General features: G+C 41.4%; 1 protein-coding gene across 1 annotated transcript in view; it reads left to right on the plus strand.

The window, feature by feature from the left end:
• LOC149255556 (alpha/beta-Hydrolases superfamily protein) overlaps positions 1-22,180 on the plus strand; it is a 618,887-nt gene extending 596,707 nt beyond the window's left edge. Inside the window, exon 8 of the mRNA XM_089455075.1 lies at positions 21,691-22,180. Within this exon, the coding sequence (XP_089311201.1) occupies positions 21,691-21,876 (186 nt within the window). The 3' untranslated portion in view covers positions 21,877-22,180. The remainder of the gene's footprint in view (positions 1-21,690) is intronic.
• The last annotated feature ends 494 nt before the right edge of the window (positions 22,181-22,674 follow it).

Raw genomic sequence — 22,674 nt, forward strand, 5'->3', positions numbered from 1 at the left:
GTGTAGCTGAAAGGAAGAATCGCACCTTAAAGGAAATGGCTAATTGTATGCTACAATCTAAAGGACTTGGTCTTAGTTTTTGGGCAGAAGCAATAAACTGTGCAAATTACATAATAAATCGCACTCCTACTAAGGCTTTAAAGAATATCACTCCAGAAGAAGCATGGAGCTCAATCAAACCAGATGTAAGTCACTTTCGTGTTTTTGGAAGTGAAGCGTGGGCCCATATTCCAGATGAAAAGCATAAAGCTTTAGAACCTAAGAGTGAAAAATGTACTTTTGTTGGATATTCTGAAGATGTCAAAGGCTATAGACTTATTCCATTTAAGTCCAAAAATGTTATCATTAGAAGAGATGTAAAATTTGATGAAAATATATCGGCCTGCGAGCCTAGTCCGGCGGATGTGCCACCTCTCCCTATCTCTTCTACCTTTGAAAACATTTCTTCTTCAGATGATGAAAGTGAGGATGACAATCCTCCCCCACCATCTCAGGATCCTCCTTCAGCTCCTGAGCTTCCAAAATGGGTTCGTGCTACTCGAGATGCAGCAGGTGATCTTGCCGGTGATCCTACAGATCAGCGACGCACACGTTCTCAGTTCGAGAGAGCCTCTTCTTTACTGGCTCAAGCTCCAGTAAATTATGATCCTGACACCTTTGCAGAGCTTCAGGCCATCCAGATTGGGAAGTAGCTATGAATGAAGAATATCATTCATTATTGGCAAATGATACATGGGATCTTGTTCCTCTACCAAAGGGACGAAAACTTGTTAGATGCAAATGGGTTTACAGAACCAAGTATGGACCAGATGGGAAAGTTGATAAACATAAAGCTCGTCTTGTTGCTAAAGGTTTTTCACAGGTTGAAGGCATTGACTACACTGAAACCTTCTCCCCTGTTGCCAAAATGAACTCTATCCGCCTTGTTCTTTCCCTTGTTGCCTCTTTCAAATGGGAAGTCCATCAGATGGATGTTAAATCTGCCTTCTTGCATGGGGACTTGCATGAAGAAATCTATATGGAACAACCCATTGGCTTCATACAAACAGACTCCAGCCTTGTATGTCGACTTAAGAAATCCCTTTATGGTCTCAAGCAAGCTCCTCGGGCTTGGTATGCCAAAATGGATAGCTTTCTTTTAGAATCTGGTTTTTCTAGGTGTCATTCTGACAATACTGTCTACACCAAGAAAGTGGGCAACTCTCTTATCATCCTTGTTCTTTATGTTGATGATCTTATCCTTACTGGTAGTGATCCCAACCTTATAAACCATGTGAAGTCTAGCCTTAAAAGGAAATTTGAAATGACAGACTTAGGACACTTACACTATTTTCTCGGTCTTCAAGTCTTGCAACCCAAGGAGGGTATTTCTCTTTCTGAGTCCAAGTATGCCTGTGATATTCTACGCCATTTTCACATGGAAGACTGTAAGCCAGCCCCTTCTCCCTTTCAGTTTGGAGTCAAACTTTCAGTCACTTGTACTTCTCCTGAAGTTGATGCTACCTTATACCGTCAACTTGTAGGAAAACTTTTGTATCTAACCCATACTCGTCCTGACCTTTTCTTTGCTGTTAGCCTTGTTGCTCGGTTCATGCAAAACCCCCGTGAAAGTCATTGGAAAGCAGCTAAAAGAATACTTCGTTATGTTCGAGGTACAGTTCAGTTTGGGATTCATTACAGTGCCGAAGCATCTCCTCTATTGGTTGGTTTCACTGATTCCGATTGGGCTGGTGACCCTGATGATCGGAAGTCTACTGCCGGTTATGTGTTCACTCTTGGTTCAGGACCTATTACATGGGCTTGCAAGAAACAAGGTGCCATTTCTCTTTCATCAGCGGAAGCAGAGTATCGTGGTGCCGTAGAAGCTAGTAAGGAAGCCTTGTGGCTTCGTCAGATCCTGTCAGAGTTTGGCTTTGAGCAGCAGCATCCGACTACACTTTGGTGTGATAATCAAAGTGCCATTCAGCGATGCAAAGATCCAGTCCAACATCAGCGCAACAAACACATTGAACTGCACATGCACTTCATCAGAAAGCTCATTCACGACCATGTTCTTGAAGTGCAATATTGTTCAACAGATGATCAAGTTGCAGACATCTTCACAAAGGCTCTCACAGAGGCGAAGTTCACTAAACTTCGATTTATGGTTGGAGTTCAGGAAGTTTTCACTAAGGGGGGATAGGCTCTAGTGCCTCCTTCCTTCTCCTATTGTGTCATATTTGTAAATCCTTCAATCCTATCCCAAGTTGTTCTTAAGGGGGGATGTTAGGATATTCCGACACAGGAAATAGTTAAGTACAACTTGGTCTAGTATAGAGTTAGGTATAGAGTTAGGTAAAGTGTGTTTCTTTACCGTTGTACATTTTGTAACTTACAATCCGACGGTCACGATATCTAGTGATCCGACGGTTCATTCTCTCCTCGGTATTACCGACACTTGATCCGTGGCTTGACACCCGATTGGTCCATGATTTCTATTTAAAGCGCATGGAGGGTCATTTGTAGGGTAATCCGTGCATGAGAGAAACATATGTAATTTTTCATTCTTTTATTAATAAATTGCCTGAAGTGGCCGTGTTGGCTCAGGCCGTGGACTGTTTCCCTCTTTGAGGGTTTTAACCACGTCAAAAATACTGGTGTATTGATCTGCGATCTGGTTGTGAGCGGTGTCCTTTGATGTTCTATCTGAGGAACTTACCCTGTAAATTCCTACAGAGTGCTGGAGGGGTTTCTGCAGTGGCAGTGCAGAGCATTGAGAAACTGCGCAGATCCCCAAGGGGGTGATTTTCTGGGGTCGGCTATTCCAAGAAATCTTTCTGGGTTTTTCTGGGTTTCTTGAGTAGAGCCCGAATTCAGAGTTTCCGCTTTTTTTGAGGAGGGGAGCAGCCACAAATCATCATTTGTTTTGTAGCAACAGCAGTAGCACAGCAGCAACATCCACGCAGAGAGGCCATTCTTTGTTATTCTGAGAGTATTTCTTCACTTGCCTTGTGCAAGTCGAGGTGCCATCTTTTTTATCACCTCCTGTACTTATCTTATTGCTTAGTATAATAAAATGGCTTAGCATTTTACACTGCATTTCTTGAGTATCTGCTTATATTTCCTATTTACATTATTATATGTTGTACCACAGTTATTTTGTCATTTTTGGGTTATTATATCATTTTCACATATTTGGTTGGAGTTTTGCTAGTGTTTGAGGAATATTCCAGGTTAGGGATATTACAGTGGTATCAGAGCATAGATCTGGCTCAGCCTATGGAGCTAGCAATCTATGACACTGGGGGGAAAACCCTACATCTGTTACAGAGGTAGGAGATACAGAGACACTGGACGTAGGTTGGAGAATACCTACGGGGAGGGAGACTGTGTTCCTGTGGTGGACGTAGAATAGGAGGAGCCTGTGGTGGACGCAGAACAGAAAGAGCCAGTAGGGGACGCAGAGCAGATGGCAGACGAGGACAGGAAGAGATTTGTGGATATGCTCCTCAAATCAGTGCAAGATCTGTCGAGGCAAATTGAGGTGATGGGGTAGAGATTCACGGCAGTAGAGGCTAGACAGCATGAGAGCCCACAAGTTTTTCAGGTTGGTGAGGGATCGGGTGCATCCCACCATTTGCCAGAGCAACGTGATACTGCGCAACAGGTGGCCTCACATGCTCCTACACGCTCTACCATGCCCACTTTCTCAGGAACGGACACGGGCGCCGTAGCCCAGCAGGAGGCACAACCCGAACATATGGGCGATTATTTTGTAGATTACCAAGCCTATGGACAGGAGTTCAGGGAAGCCCTCTCATTCAGAGATTTTGTTCAGCTCCAGCGGGATAGTAGACCCCACGACCATCACAGAGGGTACCGACATTACCATGATGGTGACACCCACCGTGCAGTGAGTAGATTCCACTTGCCTATGTTTGATGGTTCATCAAACAGTTCGGCAAAGTCTTGGGTGGAGAAGCTGGACATTTATTTCCAGCTTAACCAAATGTCGGAGACAGAGGCCATCAAGGTGGCAACATTGCATTTGGATGGTGAGGCCCAGGATTGGTGGTTTCATGGGATGGTTACACTAGGGCACTCCACAGTGACGACATATGCCGAGTTTACCAGGAGGCTGATGGAGCGATTTGATCGGAGGGATCCAGAGCAGAATTTTGTGGAGTTGACGAGGCTCAAACAGACAGGGAGCCCAGAGACCTACATTTCAGACTTCTTGAGGGTCTCTGTGATGGTGCCAGACCTATCCACGGCACGGAGGGTCTATATGTATGTTGAGGGGTTAGTAGAGCCACTTTGGGGTTTAGTCCGATCCACTAGACCAGCCACACTCCAGGATGCTATCAACAGGACCCTCGACTTACAGGATGTCTTACCTAGGACCCGAACACCTTACCCCCAAAGACAACCCTTTCAGTCTAAGGGGAAGGATGTGAGGATTCCACCTCCAAAGGGGAATCTAGGACAAGTACAAATTGAGGACGATGTCAGGAGGGAGCTGAAGAAGAAGCGGTTGTGCTTCACATGTTAAGAGTCGTGGGCACCGGGACATAGATGTGCTGCTGGCAAAGCACATTTTATTGAGGTCTTCTTTGAGAGCAGTGGAGAAGAGGATGACGAGGATGATGTGGAGGCAGGAGATAGCCATGCCATACAGGGACCTTTGCCACCTCCACCACCAGCAGCAGGTGGTGCATCTTTTGCACCTACCGGAGGGGCTCTTGCAGCATTGCGAGGAGTACCCAAGTATCTGATGCTACGCGTACGAGGGACAGAACGTGGCCGGTGGGTCTCAGTTTTTGTTGACAGTGGGGCGACCCACAACTTCATTGATGCACAGATGGTTGAGTGGAGAGGTATTCAGACAGAGAGCTTCGATGGGTTTTCGGTCTTGGTCCCAGGAGATCAGACCATGACATGTTCTCATTATGTTCCAGAGCTTTCAGTGACGATGGGCACTTACACATTGACTGACCACTTTTTCGTGGTCGATATCCCGGACACCAACATGATACTGGGTGTTCAGTGGCTTATCACTCTAGGGAAGGTCACGACAGATTGGAAGACCCTGGAGATGGAGTGGGATGATGAGAAGACAGGGAGGCATGAGAAGATACGGGGACAACACACATATCCGCCTCAGACCGTGTCGGCTCATCGGATGGAGGCAGTCTTCCAAAAGGGAGACATAGAGTGGGCAGTGGAACTGCATGCATCAAAGGCAGGGACTACAGGGCAGACTATACATCCAGAGATACAGTCCATCCTTGATTGGTATGCCATAGTTTTTGGGGAGATTCCACCAGGACAGCCACTGGATCGGGGGTTTGAGCACACCATAGAGCTTGAGCAGGGCATACAGGCAGTGACCACCACCCCCTATAGGCACCCCAAGGCCTATTGGGATGAGATTGAGCGGGCTATCCAGGAGTTGCTGGCACTTGGGCACATTCGACCAAGCATGAGTCCTTTTGCTTCTTCTGTGTTGTTGGTGAAGAAGAAGGACGGTACATTGAGGATGTGCATTGACTACAGGGCCCTGAACAAGAAGACCCTGAAGAACAGGTACCCCATACCCAGGATCGATGAGTTGATGGACGAGTTGAGGGGAGCACAATTCTTCTCAAAGATTGATTTGAGATCTGGGTACCATCAGATTCGTGTGAGGGAGCAGGACATTCGCAAGACCGCCTTCAGGTGTCACTATGGGCACTTTGAGTTCTTGGTGATGCCTTTTGGGCTAACCAATGCCCCCACTACATTTCAGTCCTGCATGAATCACATCTTTTGTAGTCACTTGAGGAAGTTTGTGTTGGTATTCTTTGATGGCATTCTCATTTACAGCAGGACTTGGGAGGAGCATCTCCGGCACATTGAGACAGTATTGCGTATCTTACAGGAGCAACAGTTCTATGCCAAACTCTCCAAGTGTGAGTTTGGGTTGACGGAGATGTTGTATCTGGGACACATCATAGGAGTGGACGGAGTGAGAGTCCACGAGGAGAAGATCAGGGCCATCAGAGAATGGCTGGAGCCGAGAAATGTGACGGAACTTCGAGGATTCATTAGCATTTGTACTTATGACCGGAAGTTCGTTAAAGGTTTCTCGCAGCTTGCTGCACCCCTGATAGATTTGACGAGGAAGGGGGCATTCGGTTGGTCAGAAACAGCGCAGTGAACCTTTGACAGGCTCAAGGAGGTTATGAGCAGCTACCCAGTGCTTGCGTTGCCAGATTTTACACAGCCTTTTGTTTTGGAGTGTGATGCGTCGGGAGAGGGGATCGACGTAGTGTTGATGTAGGGAGGACACCCTATAGCCTTTGAGAGCCGGAAGCTCCTTCCACACGAGAGGTTGTATGCTATATACGACAAGGAGATGTTGGCCATCATGCATGCATTGGCCAAGTTCCAGCAGTATTTGGTGGGTAACAGGTTCAGGGTGAGGACTGATCACAACAGCCTCAAGTTCTTTTTGGAGCAGAAGCAGCTACAGGAGAGGCAGCAGAAGTGGATCATCCAAGCATATGACTTTGACATTGAGTATGTCAAGGGTAAGAACAACGTGGTAGCAGATGCCCTTTCACGTAGACCAGCCATGTTGTCTCTTATGAGCTTGGATATAGACTGGAGGGCTCGACTCTCAGTAGAGTACTCCAAGGAAAGGTTTGCATGTGAGGTTCTGGATGGGCAAATGACAGGTACAGGGTGGTCGATGAGGTCATCTATTACAGGGACCGGATCTTCTTGACTGAGGGGTCTCAGCTCAAGAAGAAGATACTCCAGGCATCACATGATTCGTCGTTGGCAGGACATCAGGGGTTTACCAAAACCTACAAGGCCATTAGGGAGAGGTTCTCATGGAAGGGCCTCAAGGAGGACGTACTCCAGCACATCCAAGAGTGCGATGTTTTCTAGAGGAACAATGGAGAGATGAGCCATCCCGCGGGATTATTGCAGCCTCTTCCCATTCCGAAGGGGAAATGGGAGAGTATTTTGATGGACTTCATCACAGGGTTTCCCATGGTACAGGGCAAGGATTGTATCTTTGTCGTCGTTGATCGACTAACGAAGTATGCACACCTTTTTGCCATATCCGCACACTATATAGCAGCATAGGTGGCCAAGCTGTTCTTCAGAGAGATCTTCAGGCTACATGGTCTTCCTAAGACCATTGTCAATGATAGGGACAGTCGTTTCATGGGCGGGTTTTGGCAAGAGCTTTTCCGGTTGGTGGGGACAGAGTTGACATCGAGTACCAGTTATCACCCACAGACGGATGGACAGACAGAGATAGTTAACAAGTGGCTAGAGGGCTACTTGCGTAACTATGTCAATGGGCAATAGCAAGCATGGTTGAGGTGGCTGCATCTAGGGGAGTACTGCTACAATAATTCACATCACATGTCCATCGGTATGTCACCATTCTATGCCTTATATGGGTATCATCCTTTGTCTTTTGCTGACGTGATGTTTGGTGATAGCAAGGCTCCTAGAGCCAAGATTTGGATCCAAGAGAGTCAAAATATTCTCCGAGCTCTCAAGGATAACATGGCTATAGCGCAGAACCAGCAGAAGCTGTATGCCGATAGGGGTCGGGTGGAGAGACAGTTCGAGGTGGGGGACATGGTCTACCTATGATTATAGCCATACCGACAGTCGTCACTAAAGCAAAAGGGGGCTGAGAAGCTCAAGCTCCACTTTTATGGGCCGTACAGGGTGATACGCAGGGTTAGACAGGTTGCATATGAGTTGGAGCTGCCCCAAGGCAGCAAGATTCATAACGTTTTTCATGTATCATGCCTAAAAAAGGCATTGGGGTAGCAGGTGACAGTGATAGATGAGCTACCACCCATGGATGACGAAGGGAGTTTGGTATTGCAGCGAGCGGCTATCATTGATACCAGGGAGAGGCAGCTACGGAGTAGGATGGTCCCAGAATTCTTGGTGAGGTGGAAAAATTTGTCGGATGACGATGCCACTTGGGAGAATGAGAAGATCTTGCAGCATCCATCACTTCAGTTGCTTGAGGACAAGCAACATTTTGCCGGGGGAGACTGTAATATTCCTAATTAGCCATGGCTAATTGGAATATTCGATTTTGTTCAATTTTTTCCTTCTATAGTTATTTGTAAATAAAAAAGTGAGGACGGGGAACATAACTCACTTTTAGAATAAAAAGTCACTTCCTAGTAGCACAATGTTGTGACTTAAAGGGGAGCCAAGGGGGCCAAGGGGGGACGCAGAAATGGAGCCCACGCAGACACATGGAGAGACTGCGCAGGAGGGAAGGAACACGTGGCAAGAGGGGAACCACGCAGGAAGAGGTGAGCCTTGGGATTGAGAGAGGCAAAGGCTATAAAAGAGAGAGGAGCCCCCTCATTTTGATCATTTAGTTATGTGCATTTTGAGCTAGTCGTTTCGACTTCTGAGCACACTGGCTGTTTAGCTAGTCTGCAACATTGTTTAGTGCATTGAGTGTCTCCGTTCGGAGATCTCACCCTTAGCCCCGGGGAACTTTGAGTGCCTTCTCGAGCAAGGTATTTCCATCGGCATTTCAGGAGTAGTTTAACAACATTTCAACAGCAGTTTCATCAGCTTTCGGAGGACTGCGCAAGACTGAGAGAGGGACGCAGTTCTTTCCGGCAGTAGTGTTGGATTGGGGTTTTTGCAGGAGGATTTATGCTGGGTGATTGAGTAGGGGACCCGCCCTTGCCTATTGGAGGATTCTTGGCAGAGTTTCAAGCAGAGTTCTGGAGGGGTTTCTGCAGTGGCAACGCAGAGCATTGAGGAACTGCGCAGATCCCCAAGGGGGTGATTTTCGGGGGTCGGCTATTCTAGGAAAGCTTTCTGGGTTTTTCTAGGTTTCTTGAGTAGAGCCCGAATCCAGAGTTTTAGCTTTTTCCGAGGAGGGGAGCAACCCCAAATCATCATTTGTTTTCTAGCAGCAGCAGCAGCATCCACGCAGAGAGGCCATTCTTTGTTATTCTGAGAGCATTTCTTCACTTGCCTTGTGCAAGTCGAGGTGCCATCTTTCTGATCACCTCTTGTACTTATCTTATTGCTCAGTATAATAAAATGGCTTAGCATTTTACGCTGCATTTCTTGAGTATCTGCTTATATTTCCTGTTTACATTATTATATGTTGTACCACAGTTATTTTGTCATTTTTGGGTTATTATATCATTTGCACGTATTTGGTTGGAGTTTTGCTAGGGTTTGAGGAATATTCCGGGTTAGGGATATTACAGCAGAGGCTGTGGAAGTGATTTCGAAGGTAGAAAATAGCTATGTGGTGAGAGAAAATTTTCACAACATTTTTGTTATTATTTTTCTCAGATTGGATTGCCAGTTGGGCATTTAAATTATTGTACTCAGAATTGTTGTTGAACATTAATAATAAAACCCTCATCTGCTGCACCAGTTTTCCCAAGTTGGGTTTTTCCGAGGACAATTTTCCAAAAATAACTCTGTCGAAATTATTGTGTGTGCTAGAATTTCTCATTTTCCAGTATTTTATTTTCCGCATTATTTTTATGGTGAAAATTACAGTTGTGATTTTATTCGTTATTTTTCGTAACAAATAAACTGCATAATTAATTTTTGAGTTAGAAGAATTATTTCCAGTAGTTGCATTAGATAAAATTTCACAACCAACTCGGGGTTTTTTTTCCACCCTTCTTATGCACCTTTTACTTTTTGTTGATCTTTCTTTGTATTGTTGCTCGTATCTCAAAGGGTGAGAGATTTCTTTGTATGATGTATAGCAATTATTAACCCCTTAAGGGTGAGGCAGCTCATTCCCCACCAGGGGTTGGGACATGCAAGGGTTCCTTCTCATAATATGAAGAGCAACATGTGCTCAGGAACCAGGTGATGGCCATAATGCGTGAGGTAGAGCTCATGTTGGGATTTTTCCCACGCACTAATGTGTATTTCTCAGTCATCTTTTGCATTTTGATCTTCTTTTGTTTTGGTTGTGGCTATCATATGCTTTTTTTTTGTTCTTTTAGATGCATTTGTTGGAAATCGGGAGGTTTTATATCTTATTATCAAATTTCCATTGCATGATAATTACTTGTGAGACTATTAGCATTTTATTATTATGTTTTCTTACTTCATCAAGCAATTATCATAAAAACATGAATATCACAGAAGACAATAGAACACCAAATATAGGCTCCAAGCCAGGACAAAACCCCTCTAAGGGGAAAATCGAGGAAAATCTCTTCTTATAGAATTAGATCAAATGACATATCCAAGACCCATAACCACATAAATTTTCACCTCTAGATGCCAAGTCAAATCATTCTTCCTTCCAGCAGATTCACTAGCAAGAAACCAACAACAAGAGATGTACCAAGGAAGATCTTCTTCCAGACTTCGGACTTCCTCATCTTATTCATCTTCTTTGTGATATTTCAAACCAAAAACATCCAAGTGTGTGTATAGTTCAGAGGGGTGCGAATAGACATTTCCATTGGGGCAAGGTCGACTTGACATGTAGGCCGACTTGGCATCTAGAGGGGTTCCTGTCCCAAATTTACATTAATTTTTATTTATTTATTTATTTTTACAATAGGTCCAAAATAAGACTTTGATTCTTTGACTCAAAAACCTAAAAGTACAAAGAACATGCGTATCTAGAAAATAATAATAATTTTTATTTTTCTTTTCATTTTCTTTGTACATAAAATACATAATGGTACAAATTATGAAGACCGAAACTAGTTACATTCTCCAACAACATCAACCTCCTAAGGTCAAGTTCTGGGCCCTACCCAGGTTTGAGGATGTATGGTGCCAAATCCCAAAGAACCAATGGTCAATTGACCCCAAGAAGGGAGGTTGAATATAGGGTTTATAATGTAAGATGGAAAGTGGTAAGTATGGAATAGGGAGACATGGGACTACGCTATCTCAATGGGGGTTTCCAAAGTATTTCCCCTCTTATACCCATTGGGCCATTAAGGGAGGTCCGACTCAGTGTTATAAGGACTAAACCGGACCACCCAGTTTAGACCGGTCCCACTGTTTTGAGGCAAAAACCAATTCGAACCGGTGACTTGAACCATTTTTGTCCGGTTCGATATGGTAAAGTCATATAGAACGCAACAAGTCGGGCTTGTTTTGCTTTTTTTCTTTTACTGTTTGTCATAGTTGGGCACTAGCCGATATTAGGTGCCTAATATTCATCCTTTTACTTAAATTTTTAACATTACCATGAAATGACTATGGATGTTTAAGAGTGGTTTTGACTTCATTGAATTTCATATGTAGAAAGTAGAATATTAGATCTCACTCAAAATCCAACAGACTTAACAGTTTTCTAGGACTTCAAGATTGGGGGGATTGCAACACTACATTGCATTTTCTCATGTACAAGGGCATGGAACTAGTGTTTAATCAAGAGCACCAAGCCCTCTATGTACCTTGATGTTAGTGGCATTGGTTATTGAACTCCTCTATCATGATCCTACTAAAAAAAATACCCATCACTCAAACAAAATCTTGACTTGACATGCTATGATTTTTCTATCTTATTTTAATGTTTAGAGCGTGATATTGATGACAAAGATCAAAATATAGGCAATTATTTTGATGATATGTACGTATTTGATGTACCATACTTCTTTTTGTATGTTAGAGGCCATGTGGAGCTTGTTTGCTAATGTATTTTCAATTTAGAGATGGATTGCACTCGGTGCTATTTTAGTTATGTGCACCCTTACATGCCATGTAAATGAGAACTTTTGCTTATTTGTGTATAAATGGTTTGGATTCATATGGAGGCATATGAATAAATATGTTTTCCTTTAAAATTTAAATATTTTATGTATTTTTGGTTGTGTTAAATTATGAAACTAGGGTCAAGTTCCACTTTGGATATCTCATTTGATGGAGATGATTATTGCATTGAATTCCTCTTTTCGAGAGGACCAAAATCGACTTAAAGATCATCAAATTTGGACAAGAGAAAGTGTACTTATGAAGAAAAGCCCACATATGCACATTTGGACTAGTCGACCATCATGGTAAATTTGTCACACATGGAAACCTATAAATACAAGTGACCTCAAGCTCATTTGGACATCACCAAGCATCTTCTTCTTCTCTTCTTCATTGATTGGTTCGCACAGGTCTGAGGTTAGGACAACAAAAGAAGTTCTCAAAGGTCCAAAATTACAGGGCCTGATGCTCGCATCTGTTTTAGGGTTTCTAGGTTACAGTCGTTGGCTCATCACAGGGAAAATTCAACCATAGTCGCTAGCTTGCAAGCTCAAGGAGGTGACTAGAAGCCTTCAGTCGCTCGCACAACTCCTCCATGTGACCAGGAAGTTTGATTGAAATTTGACCGCTGACCGAAGTTGACCGCAGTTGACTGCAGATAGGAAAAGTTGCCTCTGATATATTTTGATGTCAGAAACATATTTCTGAATCTTATTGGGTTATTGGATGATATTGTATTGGGCTCATTGTACTCTCTGCTGAACATTTTATGACAATTTAATAGAAGAAAAATTTCAAAGGGTTTTCCCCCTAGTGGGGTTTTTCCCTGGTCTTTAACCATACCTAGTGTCTCTTGTTGATGTGTTGATTGTTTCATTTGTCATTGCATTTATTGTTCTATATTTAATTATTGATGGTGATTGGAAAGACTAATTGTTATTGGAAAGATTGCTAATTGAAGTATTGATTTGGGCTAAAGTAATTGACATAGCATATAACAATCTGAAAATTTAACATGGAACCAGAGCTAAGGTGAAGGACAAGCCCAAAAGGAGACAAGCATTGAAGCAATTATCTTTGGAAGAGTTGAAGGAGCCAATCTAGTCAGGTCAATTTGTCTTCCTTCTTCAAGAAAAATGAGAAGTTGGGTGACTCATCCAATTTTGCTACATGGAAAGTCAGATTGGAGATCATAGCTGACAACAATGATGTTTTGGAATACATTCAAGGAAAAGTACCTGAGACTCCAGAGAATGCTTTTGCTATTGTCAAGAACAAGCACAAGAAAGGTGAGTTAAAAGAAAAACATATTATAGTTTATGGTTTACAAGATAATTTACTTCCATATGTTGGAAATTTGAGGAAGTCTAAGGACATGTATTATAAGATAGATGGCATGTATGAATTCAACAATTTGAATGAAATCCTCTCCTTGAAAGATCAACTCAAAGACACAAAAATGAACAAAGGATAATTTGTGCAATCCTACATTATGAGGATATCTCGTCTTAGAGATAAATTGCAAAGAGTTGGGGAATTTGTGCCTGGTAGGGAATTGGTGATTGTGGCTCCAAGAGGTCTCCCTCCTATTTGGGAAACCTTTATTACTACTATAACCAACAACAATGTCCTCCCATCATTTGGTGAAATTGTTGGATAGCTCCTTCAAGAAGAATCAAGGATGATATCAAGAGGAAGGATTCAAAAGCATGAAGAAGGAGAGCCTGTTGCATTCATCACTCATGAAAAAAAGAAGAAGAAAGGAAAAGGAGGTCCATCAAATTCAAGAAAGCCTCCTCCTCGAAATCCAAATAGAAGGAAGGAATTATTGCACATTGAATGCTACAATTGTCATAAGAAAGGCCATTATGCTCGAGATTGCCCCAAGAAGAACAATGGACCACGCTACAATACTAGAAGCAACAACAACAGGTTCAATGATCAAAGAAGGAGATGTTGAAATTTCTAAGTCTATCCTTTAGAAATTTAATATGTATTCTTCTGGTTTATTTATTCTACTTGTTAAATTTGAACAAGTTATTTAAAACATATAAATAATGGAATAATCACAATACAGTCTCAACATATACAAATCATCAGCTGAAAGAAAACAAACACACAAGTGACACCGTTATTTTTGGACAAATGTCCTCAGAAAAACCCAATGCGGGAAAAACGGTGTAGCTATACTGAGGGTTTATTATTATGCAGTATTTTCTTGAGTACAACTTGGTGCCAAACTGGCTCACTTGACAGAGAAAAATAATTGGCAGCAATACCTCTCTATTTAGAAACAGGTATTCTTAAAACTTGTCCCACATAACACTCTCCAGCAACTCTGAAGCACTGCACTGGCCCTTCTGGCCTCTGCGTCAGCCCTCTGAGGTACTGTGCAGCCTTTGGGACCCTCTGCATCACTCCAACTGCTCTCTGCGTGGATGACGCAGTCCCTCTGGCCTCTTCGTTGTCTCTGCTAGGCTTTACGTGGCCTAATCTGGTTGCTGCTTCTTGCTCTCTACCTCTGCACTAGTCTCTTGGCACTGTCTCTACCTCTCTGTCCAGTACTCACTGCCCCTCGCTAGTGATCACTAATTCAACTTTGCTTAGCAACCCTGCTCTAGCAAATCGAATGACTAATCACTCTGGTGTGTTCTCCAACTGACCCTCAAGCCTCCTCTTATACTTTTCCAGTGGGTCCTTCAACGGCCAAGATTAAATCTCTAATCAACGGCTGAGATTAAATCTCTAATCAACGGCTAAGATTAGATTTGGCTTGATCCATGACTTTTGGAACCTTCTAACCCAGTTTTATATTAATACCCATCAATATTTTATTTTTCCTAAGTTTAGATTTAGGAACTCCATTAAAAATATTAATTATTTTAATATCTCCCAAACCGAGTAGAATCTGTCCAAACCATTTCTAGGTCTTGGAGATCTCATGTGCTTTAGCCTATCCACCAATTTTCATGGCTAAAGCACATTCGATGCTACCCCAAATCAACAGGAGAAATGATCAAAGGAATGATCGCAATGGAAGAGATGAAAGAAGAAGAAGAGATGCTCCAAGTGATCACGAAGAAGATCATCATGCACAAAAGAAGTCAAGATACTCCAGGTATGAAAGTAATGTTGCAAATCAATCTAAATATATTCTTATTTTTTCCCCTACTAGTTCATCTCCCTTGGAGTCGTGGGATAGTTGGTTGGTTGATAGTGGGGCTACTCATCACTTCTCTGGTTATAAGGAAGTTCTCTCTAATTTGGTAGAGAGGGAGTCAAATTTGAAAATCATTCTTGGAGACAACTCCACTCATCCCGTTAAAGGTTTTGGGTCCGTCAAATTTCATTTGAATTCCGGGGATCTATTTTGCTCCATGATGTGATGTATGTGCCGAGATTGAAGAAGAATTTGGTATCAATATCCACTTTGGAAGACAAAAGGATGAGGATTTCCTTCATCAAGGGAAAGGTTCTTACTTGGCCTGTTGGATCACCTATGAGAAATGCATTCACATTGGGATCAACATATGGACTCTACAGGGTTACTAGAAGACTCTTCTAGCATTCGTCCATGATACTAATCATCTAAGAATTCTATGGCATTGAAGATTGGCCCATCTACATCATGATACTCTTCCCAAATTGGAAGAGTTGGTCTCAGGGATTCCCAAGGTTCAAGCCCATCATGATGGAGTATGTCCAGGTTGTGCCAGTGGAAAGAAGACAAGGGGACCATTCCCCTCTAGCGAGAACAAGACAAATGACATCCTCCATCTCATTCATTCTAACATATGTGGTCCAATGCTCGTGCATTCTATTGGTGGCCATCTCTACTATATCACCTTCATTGATGACTTCTCAAGAAAGACATGGATATATTATTTGAAGCACAAGGATGAAGCCTTCGAAATGTTCAAAGAGTTCAAAGCTTTGATCGAAAATCAAACAGGAAAGAAAATCAAAATATTCAGGTCTGAAAATGGTGGAGAGTACATATCAAAGGAGTTCATTGATTTTTGCAAGAAGGAAGGTATCAAGAAAGAGAAAATTGTGCCCTATACTCTCGAACAAAATGGAGTGGTTGAAAGAAAGAACAGATCCATTATAGAAGTTTTACGTGCCATGCTCCATGATCAAAAGTTGTCGAAGTTCCTTTTAGGAGAAGCAACAAATGTCATCGTATATGTTCAGAACAATGTGCGTCATCAAGCATTAGACAACAAGACCCTCGAAGAAGTATTCGCAGGTGTCAAGCCCAATGTTGGTCATCTCCGTATATTTGTATGCCCTATACTTTCATGTGTGAAGAAAAAAAGAAACAAGTTGGAGCCCACTAGAAGAAAAGGTACATTTGTTGGATATTGTGAAAATTCTAAATCATTTCTAATATATATTCCCAGTCAAAGGAAGGTTGAGATTAGCAGGGATGTAACATTTTATGAAGATGCCACCCTTGGGAAAGCAAGGGACCTTCCTCCACCTCCTCCTCCTGAGAAGAATGATGATATGGATATTTTAGATGGTCCTTCCGTACCTGAATCTGAGACAGATATTGTTGATGATACCATGGAGCCCATGGATCCCTTAGATCCTCCTCCATGTGATCCTCCCACCAGGAAGAGGCCACTTTGGCTTCGAGACACATTACAAGATGATGAGAGATGAGATCCCATTCAAAGATAATTTATAGAAAGGAAGAAGCCATGCAGATACCAGGGATATGTTGCAGCCATGAGCACTATGATTCAATATGAACCTCCTACCTTTGAAGAAGTAGTAAAAGGACGAGTTTGGAAATATGCTATGGCTGAATGATATGAATCAATCATAAAGAATGACATATGGGATGTGGTGCCGAGACCAAAGGGGAAATCCGTGGTAACTTCGAAGTGGCTATTCAAGATCAAGCATGGAGTTTATGGAAGAATTGAGAAATACAAGGAAACATTCATGGCTCAAGGATGCTCCCAGAAAGAGGGAGAAGATTATGATGATATATTTTCACCCGTGGCTTGATATACAACCATTCACTCACTAGTTTCCCTTGCCACAAGTCAAGGATGCACCCTTCATCAGATGGACGTGAAGACTGCATTCATTCATGGCATGTTACAAGAGGAAGTGTACGTTGAGCAGCCACAAGGATTTGAAGTAGAGGATCGAAAGACACATGTTTGCAGATTGAAGAAGGCATTGTACGGTTTGAAGCAAGCCCCCAGAGCAGGGTACACCAGCATAGACAATTATTTGGTGAAGATGGGATTCACAAGAAGATCCCAATGTCTACTTCAAGGTAGTCCAAGGTATGCCGTTGATTTTGGTTTTATATGTTGACAATCTGTTTTTGACAGGTAGTGAGCTCCTGATGATCGAGTGTAAAAGGGAGCTAGCCTTTGAATTCAAGATGAAGGAACTTGGACTCATGCATTACTTTCTAGGCCTTGAGGTGTGGCAAAGGCCTGATGAATTTTTCTTTTCACAAGGAAAATATGTTGTGAAGTTGTTGGAAAAGTTTGGAATGACAAAATGCAAGTCACTACCCACACCGATGGAAATGAACTTCAAGAAATTATGTGGAGAAGATGCAAGACCTGATTTGGTGAATCTATCTGAGTATAGACAATTTATTGGGGCTCTGATGTTCCTAGTGAACACTTGTCCGAACATATGCTACGCAGTGAATACGTCGAGTCAATTCATGGTCGAGCCTATCCATACACATTGGATCGCTGCCAAACACATTTTGAGATATTTGCATGGGACGATCACACTTGGTCTGAGATATTATGCTAGAGATGTTTAACTTCATGGATACACCGACACTAACTCAGCAGGAAATGTTATCGACAGGAAGAGTACGTCTGGATTTTTTTTAGCCTTGGATCTGCCATGATATATTGGATGAGCAGGAAGTAGAAGGAAGGAAAAGTCCATAGCATTAAGTATTGTCGAAGCAGAGTGTATTGCCGCTAGCATGGCTAGCTGCGAAGCAGTTTGGTTGAGGAAGCTCTTTGGAGAGATATTTGAGCAAGTCCTAGACACTACAGTGATATATTGCAACAATAAGAGTGAGATCCGTCTGGCAAAGAATATCATATTTCATGACAAGTCCAAGCACATAGAGACTCGATATCACTTCATTTGAGACAAGGTGCAGAGAGGAACCAGTAGACTCCATCATATATCGACAAATGAGAAGACTGCAGATATTCTCACTAAGGCTTTATCGAAAGGGAAATTCTTGGACTGATGGACGTGACCCCTCCTGATAAGGGGTATCACTAATCAAGGACATTAAGCCAACTCTTCCCCCCTATTTGAGCTCCCAGGTGTGGAATTGAGATAGAGGGCTCTTAGGGTTGAGGGATCTCTGGACAATAGGGTATCACCCCTATTTGTTACCCATAGGGTTGGAGATGTTGCTCCCCTATCTTGGGATTACTAGAGTATACCCCAGTTGGCATCATACCCACAATTCAGGCTTGTTATGATTGTCCCTCCCCATCTGGCCAATATGTTGAGGGGCCTTGGGGCATGTGATTCTTACCTTTTGGTAAGTCGGGTATCTAGCCCCAGCGTAGATTATGATGCAAGTATTCTACCACATGACTCTTGAGGGTCATTGTTGGGAAGATCAGTAGGTAACAGGATGGGTTGAGATGTGATCCCCTATATTACCTATTACTCAATATGGGGTCGGAGATATTTAGCTCCCCCATGAGATTTCGAGTTGAGATGTACTCCCTGACATGGTTTCGGATTGAGATAAGCTCTTTGATGATGTAGAGGGTGGTAGTGTTAGCTCCTCGATGATTCTTATTCTTTAGATTCGAGAATGTTTTAGCAAATAGAGTTGAGCAGAGATGGGACATGATATGATGACATGTTGATCGATGGTCAGATATTGACAGGTGGAATTCTCCCTAGTTGAGAGGGAGTGTTAAATTATCCAACTAGGGTCAAATTCCACTTTGGAAAGCTCATTTGATGGAGATGATAATTGCATTGAATTCCTCTTTTCGAGAGGACTAAAATCGACCTAAAGATCATCAAATTTGGACAAGGGAAAGTGTACTTATGAAGAAATGCCCATATATGCACATTTGGACAGGTCGATCTTCATGGTAAATTGGTCACCCTTGGAAGCCTATAAATACAAGTGACGTCAAGCTCATTTGGACATCACCAAAAATGTTCTTCTTTTCTTCTTCATTGATTGGTTAGCTCAGGTCTGAGGCTAGGACGATAAAAGAAGTTCGTAAAGGTCTAAATTTATAGGGTCTGAGGCTCACATTTGTTTTAGGGTTTTTGGGTTACAGTCATTGGCTCGTCACAAGGAAAATTCGACCACAGATGTTGCATTGTAGGCTCAAGGGACCGACTAGGAGCCTTCATTTTCTCGCACAACTCCTTCTCCATGCGACCGAGAAGTTTCACTAAATTTTAACCGTTGACCATAGATAGGAAAAGTTGCCTTTGATATATTTTGATGCTGGAAACATATTTCTGAATGTTAGTGGATTGTTGGATGATATTGTATTGGGCTCATTGTACTCTTTGTTGATCATTTTATGTCAATCTAATAGAAGAAGAATTTCAAAGGGTTTTCCCCCTACTGGGGTTTTTGCCTAGTCTTTGACCATTCCTGGTGTCTCTTGTTGATGTGTTGATTGTCTCCTTTGTCATTGCATTTATTGTTCTATCTTCAATTATTGTTGATGATTGGAAAGACTAATTGTTAATGGAAACATTGCTAATTGAAGTATTGATTTGGGCTAAAGTAATTGATACAGCAAGAACAATCTGAAAATTTAACAAGTTGAACGGTTTTTTGGTCCGATTTTTTTACCGGATTTTGTACGGTTCTGATCGATTCCTTGTCCTAGGGGTCTACCGGTTCAATGACTGGTCTGGTTTTGATAACTATGGTCCCACTGGACTAGGATGAAATATTAACCCCCCATTTAAGGTGAGGGAACAAGATGATAGTCGAAATCCCTCTTCCTTCCAGGTTACCCCATAATCTATGTCAAATCCCAAAATACAAATAAGCATAAGCAACTGATTGCAAAATGGAAAAAGTACCTTTTGATCGAAAGACCACCGCCCAACACCTGCTCTTGCCAAATGGACGAGGAAACATATGACTAATGTAGGTGGTAGATTTATAAATGGCACGTCATCATCAGCTACTAGTGGCTATCAAGGGTTGCTAACTGTCAGCTAGAAGAGATGATAAGAGAAAATTTTCTCCTATGGGGTCATCTGCTTTTGGTGAGTAACAGGTAATAAACCAGGGTCTACATGAGCTCGAACCGGGTTTATTGGCTAGATTGGTCACCGAGGTTAATGAACCGACCAATTTGATCAGTTAGCAATTTGAACCAATCGGTTTTGAATACTATGCCTGTGGCCTGTGGGCTACTACAATGCACAAATCCTCTCCTCTCGACACTCTACTTGTCTATGGAACAAATGCACTTGAAAAGAATGGAACCCATTTTACTCCTAGTGGCCTAGTTATAACACAACCCAATAGTCTACTAGTAGTTAGGTTTGACTCCAACTCTTAACCAAAGTTACAATATGGACTCTTCTAGAGTCTTCTTCATCATGATCATGTGGCTAGCCCCTTTTCCTTGAGTAATGGGGGTTGATGTGGCATCCTCTCAAATTAGGGTGGACAAAACAGGAGGGTCAAATTCCAACTAGCATAAATTTTGCATACGAACTCCGATTGAGGCAATTCTTGTGCTGTTGGAATGATCTATGCTTGTAGAATATGAAACAAAGGTGTGGGGCGAAAGGGGCAAAGTTTTACCCCTCAAAAAACATCATTTGATGCCTCAAAATGCTCTTGGAAGGTTTCAGAGCCGAACTTGCCAAACTGGGTAACATTATTAAAAATGGTCCTGTGTGTTGATTCCCCCACTTTTTCCCTTTGAAATCATTTAGATGGATGGAAAACAATACTATGATCCAATCTAGATCAATAAATCCACCTAGTACTTTTCTTTAGTTTTTTTGGCATTCAAATTAAATCTTGGAACTAGAGGCTATGTAGTTTAACAAGATAATAATTTTAGATTTGATTTGTATTATACACGGTGTAGAGATCTATCAGGTATCCATAGTGATAAAATCTTTAATAGTGCAAAACATTTTTAGAGAACAAAACATTGAGGAAAAAATTGCACCTTGAGAAATTTGATCCATTCCAGTGGTTGACAAATTTGGAGTTTAAATATATATATATATATATATATATATATATAATTTTCATGTCTACTTGAAAACACTATCATTGTTTATTATCATTTTTTTATTATATATATATATATATATAATTAATTTTCATGTCTACTTGAAAACACTATCATTTATTTTATGAACATGTGCTATGTAAACATTATAGATGTGACATGTCTACATGGACTGTAAAAAGCACCTTGAAGTTAATTTTAATATTGATTAGAGAACTTGTTGGTTGCCAATAAAGGGTCCTAAATATAAACTATGGGGAAGATAAAAAGAAAGATGCCGATCATGAACTTTTAATACCTAGACGTGTAAATATTTAGACCTCTTCTTATAAAATCACTATGCTGGTGGGTTTTGTTAAAAAAGTAAGAGATGTAATTGGAAATTATTTAATGTTTATGAAGAAATTTTATTTGATGTTCTCATGTTTTAAAGTTTATGAAGAAAGTTTATTTGATGTTCTCATGTACTTTAAGGATGTGAAATGATGGTTGAACATGTGGAATTCAATAAACCTATTTTTTGAACAGGTTTAATTAATATCACTTCCATCTCATTTGAGAATTCATAGTAACCAAGATAAACACGAAGGTCTATGTTCATTTTGAGATTGTTTTCTTTCTGATCTCTATTATAGAGAGCTATAGCCATTTTGATCTGTAAAGCAATGAGAACATATTATGTATTTTTTCTTTATAGGTTTGTGGACAAGCTGATGTATGGGGAGATGCAGTTGTTCCTGTAGTCACAGCTCATTTAGAAGGAGCAATGAATATCACCTTGGAAGGCGTGTATCACTCTCCAGTTGGATCCGATGATATCTCGAGGCCTTGGTACGGTTCAAGTACCATTCTTGACAAATGGGTGCATCACCTTCTTGATTAAGTATTTGATGGATTTACGGCCATTTTAAAGGACTAAAGTATATACTCGTTCATGGATTAAATTTGAAACTTTGTTTTAGTTTTGATACTATTCATTGTGGTTTATTCTTATGAACAATTTCAATTGTGGAAGGGTGCTGAGCATGATTCGTTATGGCTTCAGTACCTCCATAGATAGAAAGGTGTAGAGCATGATTCTCTGTGGCTTGTTCCATTAAATTATTTCAATCCTTCCAGGGATTATGGCTTATTCCTGTATACTATTTCAATTCTTCCATAAATTGAAGGGTGCAGAGAATTATTCATTGTGTCTAATTCCAATAAACCATGTCAATCCTTCCATGAACAGAAGGGCAGAGAACACAATTTATTGCAACTGTTTCAATAAGCTATTTAATCCTTCTGTGGTCAGAAGGGTGGAAGGCCCGAAATCTCTTTGCGAGTGAAAATATTTGCGTTACATGGAGAGAAATTACCAATAAATACATGTAGGCTATTAAAGATACCAGCAAATCAAGTCAAATTATACGAGTCTACCTTTGATTCTTCAAGATATATAATAGATAGGTACACGATAAAAACTTCTCGAGAAAAGGTCAAACATATTTTTTTCTCCATTTATTTTATATGTCAACTTCGCATAGGAAAATTTCTCCGTGTGAAATTTTAGACTCCTGTGATCAAACGAGTATTACTTCCTAAATCAGAAAGATGAGTATTAAGATTTATGTTTGACCTGGGTTTGAACTTCTTTGAATAGATAGTCATGCATAATATATAAACTCATGACTCAAAGCAT

This window comes from Pinus tabuliformis, chromosome 7, assembly GCF_031772625.1.
Source record: "Pinus tabuliformis cultivar Carrire ecotype Pingquan chromosome 7, CPIR1, whole genome shotgun sequence".
NCBI classification, from domain to species: Eukaryota; Viridiplantae; Streptophyta; class Pinopsida; order Pinales; family Pinaceae; genus Pinus; species Pinus tabuliformis.